Source organism: Poecilia mexicana, unplaced genomic scaffold (assembly GCF_051168715.1).
Source record: "Poecilia mexicana isolate PSO_F unplaced genomic scaffold, ASM5116871v1 scaffold_17, whole genome shotgun sequence".
In the NCBI taxonomy this organism is placed as follows: domain Eukaryota; kingdom Metazoa; phylum Chordata; class Actinopteri; order Cyprinodontiformes; family Poeciliidae; genus Poecilia; species Poecilia mexicana.
In genome coordinates, this window is record NW_028263386.1 from 9579490 (window position 1) to 9593659 (window position 14170).

Below are 14170 nucleotides of genomic sequence, written 5' to 3' on the forward strand. Positions count from 1 at the left end.
CAAACAAATTTACTTTATAGTTTTCATATGCTTTTTGTTTTGGTAAATAAATAGTTCTGTTATTCAAGTTCTGGCCAACTGTTCATTTTAATATAAACTTAAGTGTATTTAGATGAAATTGCTATTTTAGAGTGCTACATTTCTACAGTTTATCCCTCTGCCTGGCATAAAAATATGCCGATAGCAAGCTGTTCACGGACCACACACCACTGATGAAGATGAAGATGCGTTTCAGCAGTTTGAGCAAAAGCGCTCCTTCTTCAGAGGACATATTAAGAACTTCTCATACACGGGTGTGATGTAATGCTGGTGTAATCTGTTTATTTGATTTGCAAACATGAGACATTCAATAATCAATTATGTATTTCTAAAATAAGTGAGATGTCTGATTTGTGTGGCAAAAGTGCAGGAAATCTCATTTTATTGCAATTCAGTCTCTGCTCTTCAAATTCCTGTAGCAGAAAGAAAAACAGTCTTATGTAAGAAAATAGCTTTATAGCTTCATAGATGATATCTTTTTTTACAGTACACTCTACTTCAAGCAACATCCTTACTGGAAACCGCATAAAAATAGATCTTTGGGGGATGAAAACAGTAAAAATAAATAAATTCTATCATGAAAATACATCTTTTTGTTTCAGTTGATGGATGTTTTGCGTTTAATTTCTGTTTGTACTAGCTATACATCTCCAGGTAAATTTTTGAGAGAGGTTTGAGAGCCTCATGCTCTCATGCGACAGCAGCAGGTCAACGCTCGACTTTGGGGGAGTTTTTCCCTGTGAAAACATCCCCACCTTCAGGCCGTGCTCCGTTTCCACCAGCTTGTTTCAGCAGCATCTACCAAAAAAACACCCAGAAATCAAAAACGTCAGACCAAACAGTTTAAATTGAGAGCGTAGCAGTGGCTCAGAAAGTTCAAACTCCCTGTTCAAACATGGCTTTATTCACAGTCTGTGCTTTTTTCAAGGTTTTTCCAGCAACATCATTTAGTGGCAAAACCACTCAGCCTTTTACTGAAAGGGAGACACTGTGTGTCCTTGTGAGTCATGTCAGCTTGCTGTGACTCAGGTTTTTGTCAAACTTGTCAAAAGTTTGTGCATTTGCTCTTTCTGATTTTGACACCCGCTGCAAGTTTTGTACCTTTTGCACCTTTTGCAAGGACGAATATGGGAAACTTGAGATGTTAAGTTCACATCTTATCATTTGCAAGTAAAATTAACCTTCTGGTCATGACTGATGCACAAAAGATTTTTTTTCTCCTCACTGTTTATTTACTTTTTTTTCTGCTCCAAAGAGGCTCCAAACAGCATGAAATAAGTAATAACATCTTCAAGATTGAATGCAAAAGGCACGAATTTTACTCACAGCAATATGAAAGATTATTTTAATCTGACAACATATAACCCATTTAGATTCCTTACAGCATAATGTTTAAAACATTGTAAAGCAATCCATGTTATCATTTGCATTGAATTTGAATTATTTTTAAGTGTTTTGCAAAATGATTCATAGCCCCTGAACTTTTTCAGATCCTATCATGTTAAAACCGGAAATTTAAATATATTTAGCTTACATTTTATACAGCTTTAAGTGTTTTTCAGTGTAGAATAGACTTTTTATTGAAAAAAATGTACAAAAAAATTGCATGACTTGAGATCAAAATTAAACTTTGGGAGGGGACTGTAGGATTCATTGTTCTGAACTATCCCCATTAAATAGTTCAGATCATTATATTTGAATGGCCTAGTCAAAGTCCAAACATAAATGAAAGTTCCTTAAGGAAGACTTAAAAAGTGAGATTCACAATTGCTCTGCATCCAGTGTGACTGAGGTAGAGTCATTTTGCAAAAAAAAAGTAGAATTTTGTTTTGCAAAAAATGTGCAACTTTTTTTGGCAAATTTCTAGTTTTTCTGGAAAAACTAGAAATTCAACTAGAAATTAGAAATTTTGGGCAGATATTACATCTACACAAATGCAGATGTAATATCAACAAAAGACAATTCTTCAAAAGAATTAAATTAGAAAAGCTAAATACGATTTCCAAACAACACTTTTCAGATTTTATTTTTAAAAATATTTTAAAATATCATGAGTCAGTTTCCTTCTGTTTCTCAGTGATGCACCACTGTGTGTTATCATATAAAATTCCAATAAAACAAATCAAAGTCTGTGGTTTGAACATATGAAAATGTTCAGGGGGTGTGAATATTTTCACAAAGCACTGTAAAAGCCAAACAATAAAAAAAATGTTTTGACAATTTAAAATTCAGATTGTCACACTCACTTAACAAAATTCAATTTATTCATTTTACTTACAATTCTATTTATAAATTATGTCTTTAAGCAAGAATTTATTATGATATTAGCAAATTAGTTTTCAGATTTATTTTTGCTGCCAACTCATGTCTGAGAGCGGACCTGAAGACTTTAAATCCGATTTTTGTGATTTTAAAAGCCGCACCAGGTAGGTAAACTGAGCGAAATAACAGCAATTTCTATCACCACGACAAAAAAATTACATCTAATGTGTAAGATATTATACAAATCTTCAATTATTTAATACATTTTTGCAAATTAGGGTTACAGTGTGCATCGTTTTTTAATTAGTTCATTTATTTCTGTTTCTTTGATGCCCACTCAGAGGCTGGCGATCACACAAAAGGACTCTAATGGGAATTTTTATTTAACAATAAAGAAAAGGGGACCAAGAGACAACTTGCAGTGCAGGGCTCAGTTGCTTAGCAATGTCTTGCACTAGTCGCTTTAACATTGAACCTGCTTTGGGTGATTAATTTAGATGATTCATGCTTGCAAAGCAACAACAGCAGGGAGGGTTTAGAGACGCTTTGGTGACGAAAGGAGAGCAATAAACAGAGGAGCTGGTGTTATTTAAATACGTAAAACTCGAGAAAAGCTGAAACATTGCAAAGCTCCAGCTTGAGCCTATAACCTTGAACAAATAAAACACAGAGCTGCAGGTTATATGTTTATAACGACCTCTCAGACGTACGAAGAGTTTGACTTACTCTGCTCTGTCACATGGCTGAAGGAGTATAGTGATTAAAACCAGACTCCTGCAGTTTGCAGAAGCCAGAAAAATAGATTGCAGTTACAGATATTCTTCACAAGAGGGAAGTACAGAAGCATGCGCCTCAGCCTGTGCAGCATTAGTACAGGTAGACCCACATGAGGAGGACTGAAATTAAAGTTTAAGTCAAGTTTCCACCTTTGGTATGAAAACACTTTTGTAACTACGTTCACATTCAGTAAAACCAAATGTGAAAGTGAGAGAAAAAGAAACTAAATTCCCCGTCTTTTACCCAATTCTGAGTCATGCAGTAAATATACCAATGCTTCCTTTTGCATCATGAGAGGAGTGTGAAGCAAGTTTGGGGTTTTCCTTTTTAAAAAGAAAAAAAACAATTCCTGCTAAATCTTATTTTCCTGAAAGCGGTGACTGCTAAAAATAGATGTCTGCTCTGTCAATGTTTCTGTCTTCATGCCCAGCAGATTCAAACTAATTAGCTAAAACATAGGAAACACAAGGCAACCTGTTTGTACTGTTTACTTGAACATTTTCACTTAATATCCCATTAGAACGACAAACATTCATGTAGTTTTATGTGACAGACCATTAAAAAGTGGTGGATAATGCAGGGTTTTATTTTTCTGTATTTTAAAATCTAAAAATGTTGCCCATTTGTACTGAATCTCTTTTACACTAATCTCTGTAAATAAAATCAACCATTTCTCTCGGAGGCAGCGCTAGACTGGTGCATTTGTTTTGGTTGTATTTACCCATAATTCCCTGTGATATAGTTTGTTTCTGCTTTGGGAGCGGCCTTTCGTCCGTTTGGCATACAGATATGCATTCAAACCATGCCGAAGTTCACTCTAATCAAAGCGAGACGTAGGTTTTTAGGCAGACCAAAGTTTGCCTTTATGGTTTAGGGTTCGACTGCGCATTCACACCTCCCCAAAATGAAGCAGACTTTCCAAATAAACAAACTAGAGTTCGATTAAAGTGGGCTAAACAGGCCTGGTATGAGTGCAACCCCAAGTTTCATTTTGGGTCATTATCTTGAACTATCACACTCTATTTAATTCACACTCTGGCTGCTTGTTCAGACTAGAATGATTCTTTGGATCTAAATACATGGAAGAAATTTAAATTTAAGATTTAAAGACACTTTCCAACTAAGCCTGAGCTATTTTGTAATGAAGAGTAAGCAAGAAGTTTGACAAAGCATTGACACGTATCTGGGAAACCAAATATATCTTTGTGTTTTGACCTCAGATTAATATAATTAAAGAAGATAATTTATATAAACCCTGGTCAAAGTGGAGATTTCAAAATACTCCATATATGTGTTTGCGTGTATATGGGAAAACTGAGATTTCGGGTCCAGTGCGTTAGAGTCTACAACAAATAAGGCACCAATATATCCAGACACTTAATTTGACATGATTCCCAATCGACACTGTCTTGTGTTTTAATAGTTTTATATTCTAATATGCTATTTAAAAGTAGTCCAACCTAAATATCCGTCCACACAAATTAACTTTTTGGTGCCATGTTTAAGTCCTAACAGGAAGTTGTTTTGAAGCAATCTGATTGGCTGACATAGATTCTAGATTTGCTCTACATTGCCCCCTATGGGTTTAAACAACGATCACTGGTAGATTTGTGAGTTCATGTGGATGAAAATTTCCTGTGTGTGCGATATTATTTGTTTTAAACGATGTGGCAGTGATATTTCTTTTTATAAAGACTCAGCTTCATGTGCACACCACACCTTTCAGATATAAATGTGTTAAAATCATCTATGTTTTCAATACATGTCACAATAATGTGCGATTGTGAGCTGAACTCTGCTACAAAATTCAAATTAAATACTTTGAAGTTTTGGGACTGTAATTTGGAAAAATGTGAAAAAAGTCAAACAGGTGTGAATACTTTTTCAATTTGCTGCAATAAGCTGAAAAAGTCTTAAAATAGGAGTTTTGCCTTCCTGAGAGAAAATCATCCAACTCTGCTGTCTGATTACAACCACATGTGTAACATAACTCAGAAATAAATTCCCTGTTGCGCTCGCCAGGCCAGACACATTTTGCAGTGTGGTGAGGACCGGGAAATCATGTGATATCAACAAAAGCAGACATATTACGCCCTCTCCTTCCTCTGCCGCCCACACACAGAGACACACACTCACACTTTAAACACACATGTTTTTCTTTTTTTTTTTTTTTGTCAAAGAGATGGAACGCTGCTATTCATTTGCTGACTTTGAACCCTGCCCTGCCAGTAAACAGAGCAAACGTCATCAGCTGCAGGCACAGACAGAAACATCAACACTGTAAAAGACAACAGGGAGAGAAGGAAAAGACTTACTATGAATTGTTCCCCTGCCTTGTCCCTTTCTGAGCTCTGCTCTCCACGGCTGGGCCTCCTGTGCCAGTGGGGGTCTTCCACCAACCCACCCACCCCCCGCCTCCTTTACACCATGCTGGTGCTCTGGCGTCCTCTAGCAGGGTAGGCAGGGGTCCTAACGGGCTTCAGCGGCGGGTATGGGCCCTTCCCACATCGGCCATTTTGAGGGTAAGGTGGCGGCTTTTGAGTTCTTGCACTGGAAGTACTGTTGCCTATGATGACTGTAGGGTCAAGGGTGTGTGGGTGAGGTTCTGGACGAATCGGGCCGTTGTGGTTTAAATCTCCCGCGAGTTGCAGGTGAGGCAGGTGGCCGTTTGCGCTCGGCTTTTTGTGGCTGACGCCTTTCTGGAGACTGGGTGGGGTGAAGTGGCTCGTTTTGACGACGGACGCCATGTGGACGGGAGAGACGGAGTTGGTTCTGAATACGACGTGGTCTTCGTCAACGCCATGCGACGATACCCGGACCGCAGCGGACTTGCGAGCGGGTAGAGGGGATAACCTGAAGTCCCCTGAAGACGCCGAATCGTGAAGGTTATTGGATGACCCCAGAGTGATGCACGGCTCCTCTTCGCTGAGGTCGATATTCGCTGTGAGGCGATCAATCTGCTCAACCACCTTGAATGATAATAGAGGAGGCGGTTATTACCAAACTGCAGAGCAATTTAAAATACCACTGAATTTCTGAGTCACAGTTTTTTACAAAGATTCTCTGCATGTTCTTAGAAATGACCCATTATGATTCCTTGAACAAGTTATGATAGCTATAGGCTGAACAAAACGCATTCATTACATTTTTTGCACAAAATCGCTCCTAAACGATGAGATTTCAATCTGATCAGTTCTGCCTTTTTTGAGCTCCTTTGAGCTAGTCACTTTAAATCCAAATAAGCTGCTGCTGGCCACAGTTCCCCCAACTCAACATTTAACTCGTAATTGAAAATGGCTGCAAACATATGCGCAATTCTACAGCCATACATCTTTGAAAAGCAGAAGTGGAGACATCTCCACAACCAACAAGAATGCAGCAAGTAGTTTCTGGATGACAAACACTTGTCTTTTCCAGCAGCCATTGCACAGCGGTAAAACCTGCTGACCAAACGTGCTAGAGCTCAGCTTGGGTTGCTTGGCAACAGGCTGGAATTCGCTGGGGTTGCTAGGTAACAGCGCAGTACCCGTTGATTGTGATTTAACAATCAGAAGGTTTTTGAAACAGCTCATTTTCCAGACACCTATAAACATTAACTTATTGCCAAACAAAAAAACTGCTGGGTGTTTTTTTTGTGTTTTTATGGGTTGTTTTAAGAATCAGTAGAAACTTAAATGAAAAATAAAAAAATGTGAAAAAAGTACATTTTACATAATAAGTCCAATTTAACAGCTTTTGGTTAGTAAATACAACTCTTTAGAAAAGTATCCGTTCTTTGTGAACTTTTACCTACAAATCTATTTTTAATTTAAGTGATAGCCCATCAGAAAGTAGTACATAAATATAACAAAATGTTTTATAAATAATTTTATATATCTTGCTACAGATTCTCAATTGGGTTTGGATCTGGACTTGGACTAGGCCGCTCTACTCTACCTCTGTCTGTATCTTCATCGTTGTTGTTTTTATTAGGATTAATCAACACCCAGTCTAACGTGTTTTTGCTGCCTTTAACAGTTTTTTCCGGGACAGTCGTGTATTTAGGGCCCATCCACATGATGGGAGTCAGTCTTGCCACACAGCATGGTGCTGCCACCATCATGATTCACAGTTTTAGCTGTTTGCCACATATAATGAGGGTAGCGCAGAAAATTAAGGTTTATTCTCATCCAATCAGAGCGCCTTATTATTAACTCTGATTAATGCTCGTCAATTACTCTGTTTGAAAGGACGGCCATATCGGGTCTGAAATGTTCAAAGTTTAGTTTTTCTAACATAATACTACTTTAAACACAAACCTGAACTCTTTTCTCTCATTATGTGACATTTGAATGGGTCTGGTTAAACTAGAAAATGGGACTGAAAACAAATGCGTTCCACCTTTTCCTTTCCAAACATTATTAAAAACTTAATTCTTCTATTTTACAAATATGCGTTACTTTGTTTTGGTCTATTTTAGAAAAATCCCAATGAAATACACTGAATTTCATTTAATTCAAAATATACTGTCGGCTTGTGATTAAATACAGAATCATATGCCATTATTAACATTCTCTTTTCTGAAGTCTCATTCTGGATTTTGCTCAAAATGATCACAGGTTTATACTATTTAAATTATATCTAGACTCATTCGTGTTTATCTGCAGATTTTTTTTTAAAATACTTAAGGTACAAAAACTTCAAAAATAAGATGCATTTGGAAGGGATGTCTTGGATTGCTTTTGAAGCAGGGATCTGTGAAGTAGGCATGAAATATAATCGGCCTTAAAGCAATTTTATTTGTCCTTGCTTCTTTCATTGCTTAGGGCTACACAAACAGCTTTTTTTATCCAAGTAAATATTTCTGTTCTACAGTGGGATGCAACCAGTTTCTGTACAACTAACAGATGATTCCTGTTTTGAGAGATAATGTTTAACAACCAACCTGCTAAATCGCTAAAGGAAAGTGTCAAAGACTGCTTTTGTAACTATGCACTATGAATTAGCAACAGAAAGACATTTTATAGACTTTCTGTAATTTATGGAGGGCTTCTTATCCATAGTATTGATATTAGTAGCCATTATGTTACCTGCTAATTAACAGAAGTCATAGCACTCTGAATCAGAATTAACAATTTAAAAATCCAGAGGAAGGTTAGCAGTTCATCAGACATGGTGTCCTAATGAAACAACCAAAACAACTAAAAAATATCCTCCTTAGAAAAAAAAGAAATCCTGAATTTGTTCGTTTTAAACCTCTTTTTCATTTAATTGCTGTTCCTTTATATCTCTTTGTTGCAGGTTTAATCATATTGATTATGGCTTTCCTTGGTACAAAAAGGACCTCTCTTCTAAAAATAAAACATGATTTCGTAATTTTTTTTAGAAATTTCACGGATCAATTCGTACCAGCAGAAACAATCTTTTGAAGTAATTTGCAATGATCTACTATGAAGAAAAAATGTATATAACTTCAGTAAAAGTTGTCAACTAGCAAGAGGTTGCTCAGTTATTTGAGTTTGATCTCTGATCAAATCCTATATTTGCACTAGCTAGCACGCTGAAACTGGGATTAGAAAGATATGCAAATGAATTATGGATGAAAGTCTGCTTTTTATGTTTATTTGTCTCAATAATATGACAAATCGAGTTATGTGCAAGGCTTAATTATATAGATGTGTGTGAAATAGAAGCATAGAAACAAGCAAAATGGCAACATGTTGGCACACGAGCTACCTGTTCTGACTGCTGGTTGTACTTGTCACTGAATTCGAGGAGTAGATGTTTTGATCCGGCCCCTTCGGTGTTGGGTTGTTTTTATTTTGCTTTTTTCGTGCATTTATCTTTGAAATATAAAAAATGGCTTTAGGAGGATTTAAGAGGATTTGGATCTCTGGTTGATGTAGGATACAGACTGACTACAGAGCACTGGCATCCTCTCTGGAGATAAAATGAAGCAGTGTCCTTGATTCATTCCACTCATTTCAGCATTTGCAGCTAAAATAAAGTGGCACCAAAATGCAGCAGGTAGACTTTTTCTCTCTGGAGTATTCACATTAGCACTGTCACTTTCTCCCCCTGTTCTGTCATTCTGTCTGTAACCACCAGAAGTTTCTGTGTTTATGTTCCTTTGTTTATTCCCATGTCCATAGAAGAGCAATGTTATTTTCTGCTTTGCTATCGCTTCTTTTTACTATCTAGCAGTTGTTTTTGAAATAACATTGACCCCCTGTTGAGAAAACGGGGCCAAGCTGAGCAAATCTCCCCACAACAAACAGCTAATGTAGTGTTTGCTTGAACAGGTTTCCCCCAGAAAACTTGCTAAACCAAGAGGTTGCATGTTAGGGAAGTCATTCATCCTTCGTATTTTTGAGTTAAAAATTGCTTAAAGTTGACAGGAAATTTGAAAATTTCACTTGATAATTATGTGTTATTAAAAGATTGGAGGATTAATACCTGAACACCAACTGTAAAATCTTAAAAAATTTAAACATGTTCAAAAAACTTTAAAAAATAAGCAATGCTTAGCCTGCTGGGGACACAAGAAAAGCCTGGTGGCCCGCCAGGCTTATATTACACTCGGGTAAACCAGATATAAATTTGTTGACTTAAGGACATTTTCTATGCCTAAAATCACATCATGATTATTTTCTTTCTTAAGGCTAACTTGCCATAGCATTACGATTATGCGAAAAGGTTTTCCTATTTTTTTCAAACTCTGACCACAGGGTTTTCTGTCAGCTCCAGGTAAAACAGTAAAGTGGCCAAAAATATAGTTTAATTTGGGGCCCACTTCCAGTTACCTCTATCAATGCACCAATAATGTCTCTTGTTAATTGTCAAAACTCAACTGTTAGAAGGTTGTGTATTTAACACCCTTTACTTCATGGTTAGCAAACAAAATGAACGAACTGACTCTGCTTACCCTCAAATTATTAGGATTCAGATTATTTCTAAAAGATTTTCAATGTTGTGGTTGGTTTTACAACCACACATGGAAGTTTAATTTATTTATAGCTCAATATAAGGTACAATGTGCATAAATAAACACAGATATATTCCTGGTTAGACCAGGAATATAATGAATATTAGCATAACTATTCACATTGGCAGCTCTAGACCAAATTTACCAGGTTTTGCAGTGTTTTTTTTCATGGGGACACAAAACTATACTGTAAAAAAACAAAACAGGTCAATATTTAATTGTTTAATATTTTAAATGACCCATAGAAACTACAGGTTAAAAACCCATGATCGAGCAGATGAAAACTGTGATCCATCTTGGTACAACTGAAGCTAAAAACATCAGACTTTAATGTTTAATTCATTGTTAAAGTAAAACTGCTAAGGTAAAAAAATTTAATGAGTCAACGGACCAATTAGTTTCTCTTTCTGTGCCAGTAAGAAACTGATTTAGCCATTTCTAAAGGGGCAATGGCCCCTGTTGGCCCCTGTCTAGAACCGCCCATGACTATGAAAATATGAGTCATTTGAATCACTGTCAGTTCTCCTAACATCTAAATAAGTTTAAAATCTTACAAGCCTGCTATTAGCTAATTTAAAATCAACTTTAGTCTTAATAAACACACCAGACATAAATTTGTGTGGAGCCCCCTGCTGGCCTGGGGGACCTGGGCAGCAACTCAGTTCACTTTGCTTTCACTGCAAAAGCACAAAATCTTACCAAGTATTTTTTTTTGTCTAGTTTCTAGTGCAGATGTCTTGTTGCAATTGAAATAAGACAAAACTAACTTACATGTAACTTTAGAGCAAGAAGCAGGAGCTTATTTTACGTCAATAAGTCCTTAACATTGATCAAATAAGTCCTATTTATAAGTGAAATAATCCAATTTTTCCGATGTCTTGTTCCACTGACAGATTATTTCACTAATAGCAAGTGCTTTTTCATCAATATTAAGGAATTATTGACCAGACCAAAATACTTGGCAGGATTTTGTGCTTTAGCAGTATTGGGCTGGCTCTGATTACTTCACATAAATTTGAGGGTTTTTTTAGCTCAGGTAAGAAAAAAAGAAGTTTTTTTATTTATTTAATAATCTTAGAGTGTTATACATAATATGTTGTCTTAAAGCCAAACCTAAAGACTGAGCACTTTTAAGCTTGTATTAGCAATCGATAATTATTTCACCTCTGCCAAATTGGAATATTTGTGTAAACATTAATATAAATTATGAACAACTGCCTTAAATTAAACATTTTTTCATCTATTTTGTGTCCATATGGCTCGGTTTTATTCATCAAGCAGCAACACCAGGCATTTGGCTCCAAATCAGTGCTCATTTACAGCCACATGCACAATGAATGCTGCATGATTTAGTAAGAGTCTATATCCCTGGGCTTTGTAATGTGTCGGCTGGAACGCTGCCGGTACATCGGCGCTCTGCTAAAGGTCAGTGCAAATTGTTCTCAATCACGTCTTTGGTGAGAGACGATGACTGACTCACAAACAATGCAGTCAGCATGTTGAGACACACACTCACACTCACACACATGCTATGAGGAGTGCACATGTACACACTCATGACCTGTGTCAAAATGCTCATTTTTTCCAGGATCTGAGCTTTGTGATAATCACTCTAAATGTCACTGTAGCCAGGAGAGAATTGATAAAAGGCTGAGGCATCTGCAGCAGATGCAGTCTTTCATGATTGGACACCTGAGGTACGCCCAGAGGATTAAACATCTTTAATTACAGACCTTCCTACCTCTTTCATCTCCACGTGAACTTGCTTCAGACCCCCCAACACTTCCTCCAGATCTGCTACGACTTGTCGGATTTGATCCCTCACCAAGTCCTGCCGCCCCCTTTGCCTCGTCACTTCTGAACCTTCACTGTGGAGATCATTGTTGGTGGTTGTTTTGGAGGTTTCCGAGCAGGTGATGTCAGATCCCTTATGTCTCCTTTGGCTCAAGTGCTTCTGAGGGACTTCAGTCGGAAAGAAGCCCTTATCAGACTCAGCGTAGCCGTTAAAGTGGTCCTCTGATCCACCCTTTGGCCTGCCCTGGTCCAGATAGCAATCTCTTTCCTCCTCTCCCTTAAAGACCACACGCCTCGGTCCACAGTGGCCATTTGTCAAGTGCGAATGACCCGACTGGGGATGGCGCAGCTCCAAATGATAGCCATTAGGAGCGCACGCACAACCTTCCTCCTCATCCACCGATATGTACCTGACAGTCCGCCTTCGTCTGTACCCTTGACCTTTGACCTGAAGATGAGGGAGAGGGTGGGGTATCCCAGAGTGGAAGGGGCGTGCTCTGTCACTGCCTGCCACACAGCCACACTGTTCTCTCACAAATGAGCAGTGTCTCACCCCAGGCTCCGTCGGGTCGCCCCACTGGGCAGGGTTCAACTCCCAGGGGCAGGATTGACTCAAGTCATCCGACTGACTCCAAGGGCCCAGCCCCGCAAACACAGGCCTCCTCTGTGGGCTGAAATGACCGCTTCTTTCAACTCTGTCCACCAGGAAATCTCTGCCTCCTCCATCTTTACCCCGAGGAGCCTGGGTGTCTCTCCAGCAGCCGTGCGATGACGGGTCCATTTGTCTGGCTTGCTGATGCCCGTGCAGCTGGTCATAGTAGATGCAGTGCCGGCAGGGGCAGGGGCTGTTACTGTTGCTGTAGTTCAGAAATCGGTGGTGTCCCGTCGTTTCGGAGCCTTCTGTGTACATGTCCGAAGTGGGCAGCAGACTTGAGAAGAAAACGCCTTAAAAAACGACTGCTTTCCTTTCCATACGAGCTCACTCCAGCCCAGTCATTTGCTCGCTGTTTTTCTCATCTACGTCTTCCCACAAGAAAACTTTTGTCTTTCTTTTTTTTTCTTCAACTCTCAACCCAAGACTCCTTCCTCCCTCCCCTTCCTTCCTGTCTGTTGTTTCCCCTTTTCTTTTCTCTTGTAACTGTTAATCTTACATGCACACTTTCCGCAGACCTTCGATACTTTACGTACTTCCCCCCTCAAACTTTTTCTCGTTCCTTCTTCTTTGGTCACCCTGTAGCCCTCTCTCCAGGACGGGGCCCCTCTCCACCTCCCTCCCTCTCTGTCTCTCTTTCTACCTCTCCCGCCTCGTTGCTCTGTCTCATTTGGTGCTGCAGGCGTCCAGTCTCTCTCTCTCTCTTTGGCAGAGTATTTCCCGTCTCCTCCCCTCCCCTCTCTGGCTCTTTTCTCCACCTCTTAGCGCCTCTCGCCTCTGGTATATTCTCTCACATAGTCGATAGTACCTGGATTATTTGAGAATCCCTTCTCTCCCCTCCACCTGAAATCCAGCCGCTGTGTGAGGCTCGTCTGGTGAAGGACTCCATGTGGTGTTTTGCTTTCTCAGAGGGTGCGTGAAAGCGCCTCAGCCCGGTGCTGAGCTCATTAGCCCAACTAAAAGCCTTTGCACTCTGCAATTAAACGCTGCCTGGGATTCCTCAGCCAGAGACTGAGAGAAAAGTGGAAGGGAGGGGTTTGGAGAGGACCGCTCTGGGAGGTGGAGTTTCAAACATACACAGACGAGGGAGCAGACAGCAATCTGAGTCAAAAGCGACGCAGTCAGGGACGACAGTTTTTCATTATTCTCATCCTCAGATTTCTCCCACGTATTTTTTTTGTTCTCTCCATTCAGAAAATTTTGTTCAACACAACAGCTGAAAAAACTTCAGTCTACAGTCACAATCCTATGCAAACGTTTTCATTTGCTTCAGACTTTCTCAATTCGCAACCACAGAATATTACATATTTTATTGACATGTTATGTGAACAGAAACACCTTTTGCACTTTGGAGTATGTCTCTAAGGGCTTTACGCATTTGGGATGTTTTCACACTTGATCCTGTGGTAGACTCAGTTTGATTGGGCACCAAATTTGCAACATTTGCTGCATTTACAGCTGATGCAGTTCACTTTCACACTGAAACGATCCAAAGCTTTTGAAGAACCTGTTCACCCCCTCGCTTGTGGTGGCTCTTCAACAAGAAGGATAAAACACAAAAACCTCTGAAGAAGACGTTAGCTCAACCTCCTTCTTTGTGGATGTAAACAAAAATGGAGTGACATCAGCTTTTAGTGGTTGTAGGATTTCTCTTTTGTTCTTGGGAAAAGACCATGATCCAT

General features: G+C 39.0%; 1 protein-coding gene across 2 annotated transcripts; it reads right to left on the minus strand.

Annotated features, from left to right (window-relative positions):
* Positions 1-296: 296 nt before the first annotated feature.
* On the minus strand, positions 297-13484 carry LOC106914788 (uncharacterized). 2 transcript variants are annotated; one of them, XR_015765816.1, is made up of 3 exons: positions 11784-13484; positions 5394-6047; positions 297-837 (listed from the first exon to the last, which is right to left on the minus strand). XR_015765816.1 is itself a non-coding variant. In XM_088014655.1 (2 exons), the coding sequence occupies exons 1-2, from the start codon at positions 12744-12746 to the stop codon at positions 5499-5501; spliced, it is 1512 nt and encodes a 503-aa protein (XP_087870781.1). In that variant the 5' UTR covers positions 12747-13484; the 3' UTR covers positions 5231-5498. The 2 variants fall into 2 exon arrangements, 1 of the variants encoding a protein (XP_087870781.1); XM_088014655.1 differs by lacking the exon at positions 297-837 and having other exon boundaries at positions 5231-6047.
* Positions 13485-14170: the final 686 nt, after the last annotated feature.